Source organism: Tenrec ecaudatus, chromosome 4 (genome assembly GCF_050624435.1).
Source record: "Tenrec ecaudatus isolate mTenEca1 chromosome 4, mTenEca1.hap1, whole genome shotgun sequence".
Classification (NCBI taxonomy): Eukaryota; Metazoa; Chordata; class Mammalia; order Afrosoricida; family Tenrecidae; genus Tenrec; species Tenrec ecaudatus.
In genome coordinates, this window is record NC_134533.1 from 67245416 (window position 1) to 67256105 (window position 10690).

Here is a 10690-nt window from a genome sequence, read left to right on the forward strand (position 1 = left end):
AAAAGATATTCTTGGTGACCTAAAATTTAATCGTTACCGAGATAGAAAGATCCTGAGAATATCTCCTTCCACCAAAGATACCATGAGAACTGTCAACATTTAATGAAAGATTAAGCTATTACATGATGATTATTTGATACAGTAGTCTTTTCTAACTGGAAAAGACAAATTTACAATGTTGCATACCAGCTTCTGTCAGGATCAGCTGGAATAGCAGTGCTTTCAGAGGATATGTCAGGATTTCCTCAATCTCTCAAAAACTCATTAGGAAGGTTTCATTTCATGGGTAAGAAAACAACTTAAAATCAAAGTAAGAACTATAGGAAAGTTGTATGTTTCAACACCCTGTTATCACAACAGCTGGTGTGATTCTTCCATGGTGGCTTTATTGTTTCTCAGCTAGATGACCACCTGTTCATCTTCAAACCTTTAGGATTTCTATAACTTTTGATAGCCGGGCACCAACAACTTTCTTCACCACGTTTGCTTTGTTGTAAAGCAATCATGTTGGGAAACTGAGCATCTCAGACTGCTGAATTATTAGAACACAGTGTGCTTGCATTGAGGGAGTACTTGTAGGGGCCCACTGTCCATCTGTTTCTCAATAATAAACCTATAAATATATGTACATAGGTCTATTCCCCCTTGTCATATATAAATATGTTTATATACGTATATGCTTGTATTTAGATCTCTGTATATGCCCTTTGCCTCCTAGTTATTTCCTCTGTTTCTTTTTACTTTTTCTTGTCCCACTATCATGTTCAGCTTTCATTTGAGTTCCAGGAATTCCTCTTGGCTACATTGTCCTTGATCCAGCCCTGCCAGACCTCCTACACCCTCTTCGCTGTCCCTATCCCACCACTATCATGATACCAATTCTACCTTACAATAATTTATAAATTATCAAGGGTTCATGGGGGATGGGAGAGTTGGGTGAAAATGAGGAGTTGATACCAAGGGCTCAAGTAGAAAGCAAATGTTTTGAGAATGATTATTGCAACATATGTGCAAATGTGCTTGACACAATGGATGGATGGATGGATTGTGATGAGTTGTATGAGCCCCCAATAAAATTATTTTTTTTAAAAGAAAACAAGACAAAAACCCAGCTAAACCAGAGGATGTACATTGGGACAGATAGGAACTGAAAACACAGGGAATCCAGGAGAGATGAACCCCTCAGGATCAGTGGTGAAAATGACGATGCCAGAAGGGAGGAGAGAAGGTCGGGGAGAAGGGGTGAACTGATTACAAGGATCTACATATAATCTCCTCCCTGGAGGATGGACAGTGGAGAAGTGGGTGTAGGGGGACATTGGATGACGTAAAATATGACAAAATAATAATAATTTATAATTATCAAGGGGTCATGGGTGTGGGGGGAGGATAGTGGGGAGGAAGGGAAAAAGAGGAATGGATACCAGGGCCTTGAGAATGACAAAGGAAACAAATGTACAGGAGTACTTGACACAATGGATGTATGTGTGGATTGTGACAAAAGTTGTATGAGTCCACAATAAAATTATCTAATAAAAAATTCAAAATAAGATGTTCATTACTAAATTTTCTTTAATAACTATAAGATAATATAGACAGGAGAAGTATACTAAAACCTATATAGAACAGTATAAAGATTTCATAGAATAATGCCATAATAAATTGAGAAAAATTTTAGATTACATTTTGAAATTTTAAATATTTCATGGCACACTATTCTCTTTAAATTAGTTATATATTCAACAAAATCAAGATAAAATTAAATTTTTTATAAGTGTCACATATGCCTATAAAATGTATATGAAAATACAAAATGATGAAAATAAGGAAGAAATGAGTAGCGGGGTCACAGGGGGCGTTAACCCACCCCGGGGAGGGTATTGTTTATATCTCCACATGGAAAGAGGGACCAGACTACAACCCAGCGCTCCAAGGTATGAATGCAACATTCTGGCATGGAGTAGGGAACCAGTGGAGAGGTCTGGGGGCTAGCCCCAGTCTCAAATACTAAGTAGATGCCTGCCCCTCCCCACAGAAGAATTTATTTCAAAGAACTGTATTGTATCTGCAGCTCCGGGAGAGTGACATATCTGATCAGAGCATATGGGAGCAGATGAAGTGGGAGAAGGAGACAGTGGCGCACATCCTGGCCCACCAGGCCTTGACAACGATGACCTCAATTAGAGCGGCCTGTCCAAAGAGAGTACCATATGGCCAGCCCTACTAGGAGACATGACGCCCCCTCACTGACCCATGGCGCTGCGGGGGACAGCATCGAAGACACTGTGTGGGAATTGCGCCCAATCTGAACCCGCCACACCAGGGCAATGCACTGGGGAAGTGCAGTGGAAAAGCAAGGGAATGGAGCGGCAAGGTCCCCAGGGAATGCTGAAGGTGGACTTTGGGGCCAGGGCATGGTTCCCCAACAGACTGGACTGGAAAACCCTCCTAAAGGCCAACAAACAATCCTTGAACTAACTACAAGTGCTTCTTTCTTGTGTTTTGTAATGTTTTTGTTTGTTTTTTTGTCAGTGGTTTGTTATTGTTTTGTTGTATATTGTTGCTTGGTTTTGCTCTGTCTTTTTTGTGTGCATGTTATTATCTCCACAGGTATGTCTAAATAAGATAGGCTGGATGGACAATCTGTATGAGAAAACAACAGGACCAACAGTTCAAGTGGGACATGGAATAGGGGAGGTAAGGGGAAAGGAAGTGGTGTTACCAAACGTAGGAACAAGGGAACAACAAGTGATCTAAATTGGTGGTGAGATGGGTGTGGGAGGCCTGCTAAGGCATGATCAAGGGTAATGTAACCAAGAGGAATTGCTAAAACCTTGGTGGGGACTGAGCATGATAGTGGGACAGGAGGAAAGTCAAGGGAAATCGAGGAAAGAGCTGGGAGGCATTTATATAAGTCTAGATAAAGACATGTACATAAGCAAATATATTTATATATGAGGATGGGGAAATAGATCTATATGTCTGTCTATATTTATAGGTTTAGTATTAAGGTAGCGGAAGAACATTTGGCCTTCACTCAAGTACTCCCTCAATGCAAGACTATTTTCTTTTATTAAATTGGCATTCTATGATGCTCACCTTCCCGAAACAACCTCTGAAGACAAAGTGGGTGAATAAGCAAATGTGGTGAAGAAAGCTGATGGTTCCAGGCTATCAAAAGATATAGTGTCTGGGGTCATAAAAGCTTCAGGGTAAACAAGTGGACAGTTAGCTCAGAAGCAGCTAAGTCCACATGGAAAAAGCACACCAGCCTGTGTGATCACGAGGTGTCGAAGGGATCACGTATAAGGCATCATCAGAAAAAAAAAATCTTACCATAGTGAATGAGGTGGGGAGAGCCTAGTGGAGACGCAAGCCCATTTGGCAGCCACTGGCGATCCCCTTGCAGATGGGTCTAGGGGATGAGATGAGCCAGACAAAGTGCAATGATGAAAAATACAACTTTCCTCAAGTTCCTAATTCTTCCTCCGCACCCAGCCCCACTATCATGATCCGAATTCTACCTTGAAATTCTGACTAGACCAGAAGATGTACACTGGTACAGATAGGAACCAGAAACACAGGGAATCCAGGACGGATGAACCCTCCAGGGCCAAGGGTGTGAATGGTGACACTGGGAGGGAAGAGCGAGTGTGGATTGGAAAGAGAGAAGTGATTACAAGGATCTACATGTGACCTCCTCCCTGGGGAACGGACAACAGAAAATTGGGTGAAGGGAGACGTTGTACAGGGCAAGATATAACAAAATAATAATTTATAAATTATGAGGAAGGGAGGAGTGGGGAGGGAGGGGAAAAAAGGAGGACCTGATGCTAGGTGCTTAAGTGGAGAGCAAATGTTTTGAGAATTATGAGGGCAATGAATTGCAAATGTGCTTTACACAATTGATGTATGGATTGTGATAAGTGTTGTATGAGCCCCTAATAAAATGATTAAAATTAAAAAAAGAAAATACAAAATTTCATAGAAAACCAACACAATTTTGAAACTAAGAAAAAATAGGATACCTTATATTATTTTGTTCTAAGACTATTTTAAGTTACAATTATGAAGAAACTAATATTCTTATAATCATTACAAATTACATATAACTAAATAGCCAAGAAATAAATGGCCACATACAACATAAAAATTATTCTAAAAAATTTTCAAGGCAATTTAATTGAAAAAGAAGAGCGATTTTTATAAGTTGGAAGAGTGGCTAGTATTCATATTTTAAAAATATTATTTCTTGGAATCATACCCCAAAATTAATTTTAAATGGATTAAAACATTATTATGATAACTCATGCTTTTAATTGTTAAATGTTAGAACTATTATGACCTTTCATTATGTGAAGATTTCTTAGAAATATACAAAATACATAAATTGAATCTCATCAAAATTAAACACATCTATACATCCCAGTATTTTATTCAAGAAATATAATTAAAGTCATAGGCTTGGAGAAAATGTGTGTGCAATTAATATGTAAATTGCTTATATCCAGATATATAAAACTCAAAATTCTTTTAGAAAAATGTCATTACTGCTTAATTTCATTTTTCCATAAACTTTTAAAAGCCTCCTAGTACAAATATATTAGCAACTCTGGATAAAATACAATATTTTGTGAAAGTATGCCAAGGGTTTGAAGAGTTATTTCACTTAAATAAAAAAGGACACACAGTGAGATGTAGCACAGGGTGAAAGACTAAACATTATTAGTAGTTAGAGAATGATTGCACATTAAAAGCACATGTCTAGTCTTGAATCAACCTCATGATCCGATTAGGACACTGGTGTTTTTCAGATCACTTAGGGTCAGTGTGCGTGAGAATTCACTTGATGACACACAACGATCTTTTTTTTTTTTTTGGTCAGGGAGCTGTTTATTTTACGGAGGAGAGGGGAGAGTTCCAAATTCTTTCCAAGACTTTAGTTCTGCACCCTTCAGTGGGTGCTCAGACCAACTTTTTTCTTATCATTGAGTTATTACATTTCCTAACACCCCCAAATCCAAATTCATTTTAATCAAGTTGGTTCTGACTAAATCTCTAAGGGAGCAGATCGCTTCAGCTTCTCATGGAGTGGCTGGTGAGTCTGAGCCGCCATCTTTGTGGTTCAGCCAACTGCATAAGGGCTCCTTGGTTTCTTGTCAAGGTCAGAACATTTTCCTGACCAAATTATATAAATTCTATGCATGGTACATATTCTACCAAGGCAGGCATCAAATCCATTTCTAGAACTTTCTGTTGATTTTTATTATACATACTGGTTAACATATACAAAGCAGACAGAGCAGTGTAATGAATGTCCCTGTGTCCACCGTCTAGCTTCAACAACTATTGACATGCCAGTTTTCTACAGTCTATTGTTTTACACAGAACCCGATCCCACGAATTGCTGTTATCATTTAGAACACTTATCTAGTATTCACATACATTGAGATGAAGAGATTACAGATAAACCAACTCGACAAATCAATATAATCATGTAATTTATTCACCTAACATAACACAGAGCATTTTCACCTTTCCATAAATTTGCTCCTTTTCCTTCCCATTCTCCTACCTCTGTATCCTGAAAAATAACCACTGTTCTGACTATTTCTATCTCAGATTAGTTCATATTTACTCTATAATTTCATATAAATGAAACAATATGATATCTATTCATTTGTGTCTGGAGTCTTTTCACTTACTAAATCACATGTTGTTGGGGGAAAAACCACCCCAGAGATTGTTTTGCATTTCACGGAAGGAATGTGAGAGCTAAATATTAAAAGACTTGAGACAAATGACATATGTTCTTCTGGATTCCCCTCACAGTAATGGCATGCTCCATTCTAATGGGTGAGAGGAGGAGGAGCTGGTGCTCTGTTGTTTTTCCATCTGCTGAAGCTTTTCCAAACTCACTTCCATGGAGCCAGTGCTGACTCTTAGTGACTCCCTGTGGTTTCTGACAGTAGGTAACTGTTAGCTGTAGCAAGCCCAGTCTTCCTCCTGCAGCGCTGGTGGTAGTTTCAAACTGCCAACCACCTGGACCGCAGCTCAATGCCCAGCCAGTACACCACCAAGACTCCTTACTAAAAATGGCATTGTGGTATAGGTTACCTCTTGCCCCCCCGCACCCCCCCCCCACACACACACCTTTTCCATGAAATGCAAATCCGGATATTCAGTCTGATCCAAGTTACTGTTTCTTAGGATAGCTGTCTCAGCTAAACCCTATTCCTCCTTCTGGATAGTGCGCGAACGATGCTACTGCGGATTTCTTTGGTTTTGATGCTATAGACGACGGGATTGATTACAGGTGGGAAAAAAAGATAGGCATTAGCCATAACAGTCTTCAGGAGTGGGGGTGAGTGTCGTCCAAAGCGGTGTAGCAGGGAGAGGCTGACCAGGGGCACGTAGTACACTAGAACCGCACAAATGTGTGACACACATGTACTGAGTGCCCTCCACCTCCCTGTGCCAAAAGCTATTCTCAGTACTGTGTGAAGAATTAGCACATATGAAACCATAATGAGTAGTGAGTCTGGCCCAGAGGTGAAGGTAATAACAAACAGACCCAGGATGCTATTAAGGCGAGTGTCTCCACAAGGCAATTTAATCAAATCTGAGTGGAGGCAATACGAGTGCGTGAGGACGTTGTGGCCACAGAAAGGCAGACGCTTCAAGAGAATGGGCAGCGGGAGCATGAGCATCACACTTCTCAGGGCAATAGCGGCACCCATTCCCATGATGCGGGGGATTGTCAAGATGGTTGTGTAGCGTAGAGGGCTGTAAATGGCCACAAAGCGATCGACAGACATGGCCAGAAGCACACCTGACTCCATGAGGGTGAACGAGTGCATGGAAAACATCTGGAGCAGACAACCATCAAAACTAACCTTAGTAATGCCCAAAAGGAAGATGCCTAACACTGTGGGCAAGGTGGAGATGGAGACACCTAACTCAACAAAAGCCAGCATGGCAAGAAAGAAGTACATGGGTTGGTGCAAAGCAGAGTCAGTTCGGATGATGTGAAGAATCATGCCATTTCCCAGGAAGATGATACTGTACATTAGGCAGAAGGGGACAGCGATCCAGATATGCTCTGCCTCCAGGCCTGGAATGCCAACAAGAGTGAACGTTGCAGGTGTAAACTCCATAGAAATGTTAAAAGGTCTCATGGCCCTTCATCAGAAGACACTGGGACGCATATAGGAAAGGAGGGACAAAAATATCAGTTTCTATTATCAATCTCTGAGTTCCTGGAAGTCATATTTAAGACATTTTCTTTAGAAAAGGGAAAGAAAACATTTCTGGGTTAAGGGTCGATGTAAAACAAGTTCATGAAGATGAAGCTAGATAAATGAGATGCGTAGAAGAGTATTGCTGGTGAGGCTACATGCCAAATTCAGACGGAATTGATAGAGATTTAAAACGTAACCCTTTTTGATAGTGAAAGGCACTGATAACAAGCACAGATGTCATGGTTTTATGAGGATGATGGGATTTGGTTACCTGTATAGTTTTTATAAGAAGAAAATCAGTAGCAAAGCAATGGAACTACAGCAGTTAGAAATAAACATCAATTCTTACCATGGATTTGTGATCTTGGAGGGGCCCCTTAAATTATCTGAGATATTAGGGTTTTGTATAACTACATTAACTGTGAAATAAGAAAATATAAGTATATGTAAATGGATTATCATTATATTTTTAGCATAGTAAGTGTTCAATACATGATGAGACTAAAATGAAGGCAATAGTTTAAACCATGAAAGTAATTTGTGAGATGCTTAAGGCTCCTTTTATCAGTTAGTCCTTCTCTACTTGCTAGGACGGAAGATAAAAACAGTGTCTATCACTTTTGTAAGGGGATCAAAGTATGTTCCTATTACCTGAAGGGCTGAGAATAACACCAAATCCATTAGGATTTCACAAAGCAATAGTGATGATGAAAGTGGGAAATGGGGCTAGAGAGCTTTTTCGGAGAATAAATTCATTGACATTATCATTTCACTCATCCACAGCAGAGATTTGGGTGCTAAAGTGAGAAGACAGTGATAGGGTTGTGGAATAGAGATGATGGCTAAGGAAGAAATCATCTTCCCATTTTTAGGCCATATTTTTCGGTAAGGTATAACCAAAGTTATGTTATTAAATGTTTAACAATTGATTCTCTAAATAGAAATATCCTGCTATGTCAAACTTGTCAGTTTCTGCGGTTTAAATATGCCCACCATGACTAACTTCAGGCGACCAAAGTGAGGAAAACAGTACTGAAAAGAGATGCGCACAGTCAACTTACCAAGGTAGCGCAAGCCCACATCAGTCAGTATACATTGGGCATGCGGCTGAGCCCAGAGTCCTCCCCAAGGATGCTGAGAAGAAGCACCTCAGTCACCTTTATTGCTGTCTCCTCCCAAATGGCTTATAGGTATAGATGCTCCCTCTGCTTAGATGAGCTCAGCTGAGTGGAGTGGGGCAAGATCCCTCAAGGGGAAATTACAATGTTTATTCTCAAAACATTTAGCTGGATACTAGCCAAGACAGGGACAAAGATTCTCACTGTGGTTGACATACCCAGGTATGTGTGTATATATGTAGATGCATCCACATATATGTATATATATACATCCATATGTGCATGTGCAAATGTAAAACAGTAAACAAATGATTTCACAAAATAATTCACTCTCATTTAATTTTAGAAAATTTAGTGTATATGTGACATACACTTTCTCTTTTTAAAAACTGTTTTTGTGTTATATAAAATACAAGGATGGGCAAAAAATATTGATAATAGGGCTCCAATTTTTACTTGCCAGGATTTGCTCCACGTATAAAAATTCGAAGTATTTCTTGGCTATCAGTGGATGACTTCAGACAAACTCTCTCAGAGATGTACTTGACAGGCTCATTGGGGTGCCTTCAAAAATGTCCACTGAAAGAACTGACTACCAAGGAGATCCTCTGGACCAGTTACATTACAGACAATGTGGTCAACAGAGAAATATGATAACTGCCTTGGGGGACCTCAAAAGAATGATGCTAGCAGATTTCTTGAAGGACACAGGATGATCACAATAGCTCTTTTCTTTTTAATTCATTTTTTTCCCACAGAAGCTTATTATGAAGTAGTTTTAAGAGAATTAAGAGCTACATGGTGAGAAGAAGTTCTGAAAATTTATACTGAAGAATTGTTTCATTATCACTATAATGCACTGGTTGACTATCTACAGTTAGTAAGGGCAATGCTATGAGAATTTCATTGCTGTTCCAGACCCCAACCACCTATAGTAATGCTATTGCCCCTTTAAGACATCTTTTTCTTCCCCATATTCAAAGGTTATGCAGAAGAAATCAAATTTAAGTGCCTTGACAATGCCTAAACCATCATTCTGGTGTACTATAAATTGAAAATTGTACAATAATTCTGGGAAGAGCTAAAGCGATGGAAATACTACCTTCAGAAGTGCGTAGACCTAAATGGAGGATATGTTGAGAAATGATAACTTTAAAGTTTGAGTTTGTGGTTTAATAAAGGCTTCTATGATACTTTATGATTTACCCTCATATAGGACAGGGTAGAACTGCCCCTGTGAGTTTCTGACACTGCCAACCTTTATTTTTTACTTCAGTTTTTTACTTTTGTGAAAAAATAAAAATGTAAACAATCACTTGGTTAAAAAGGAAAACAAAACTAAACATAGAACACCATAAACCAATGACCAGCTGTACACAAACCAGGTGACTATTGCCATTTGACCATCTTCTTAGTTACTGCTCGGGTTCAGAAGTTCAAATACACATATAAAAAGACAGGAGAAACAAAATTTCCATGCACTTGATTCAACCCATTTTGTTCATATTATATGAGAATAAAAATAATACATTTTCTACACATTAAACAGATACCTTGCTCTTCCAACCCTACTCACATTTGTTCCATCCCAAGAATCTTCTTGCTCCTACAAAGGGAATGCAGTACAGGGGCTAGCAAATTGTATCCATTAAGACTAAAATAGTAAATATTTCAGACTTTGTTGAATGAGTATGGCCGTGACCAAATAAAACAATTAATAAAAACAGGCAGTGGGATAGCTTTGGCCCAGAGAACATAGTTTTGTTGACTTTTGGTCCAGTCCATTCTTTAATGATTCAATATTAGCTTTCATCTGTAAGTGTAATTAGAAAAAAACAAGTGTCACACACGCAAAAAATATAATCACATTTAAAATACATATACTCATAAATTAACTTCAATTTCACATTTACTTTTTAAAATAGTTTTATTGCATATATATCATATATCATACAATTAAAAATGTTTTATTAGGGGCTAGTACAAGTCTTATCCTGATCCATACATACATCAATTGTGTAAAGCACATTTTTACAGTCATTGCCCTCATCATTCTCAAAACATTTGCACTCTGCTTAAGCCCCTGGCAGCATCAGGTCCTCCTTTTTCCCCTCCCTCCCCGCTCTCGCCTCACCCATGAACCCTTGATAATTTAGAAATTATTATTTTGTCATATCTTGCCCTGTCCAATGTCTCCCTTCACCTACTTTTCTGTTTTCCGTCCCACAGGGAGGAGGTCATATGTAGATCCTTGTAATCGGTTTCCCCTTTCCAACCCACCCTCCTTCTACCATCCCAGTATCACCACTCACACCACTGGTCCTGAAAGGA

At 39.1% G+C, this 10690-nt stretch overlaps 1 protein-coding gene across 1 annotated transcript; it reads right to left on the reverse strand.

The window, feature by feature from the left end:
* Positions 1–6224: 6224 nt before the first annotated feature.
* On the reverse strand, positions 6225–7178 carry LOC142446850 (olfactory receptor 51G2-like). Its single transcript, XM_075548585.1, has one exon. It carries the CDS (start codon positions 7176–7178, stop codon positions 6225–6227), a length of 954 nt encoding a protein of 317 aa, XP_075404700.1.
* Between the last annotated feature and the right edge of the window lie 3512 nt (positions 7179–10690).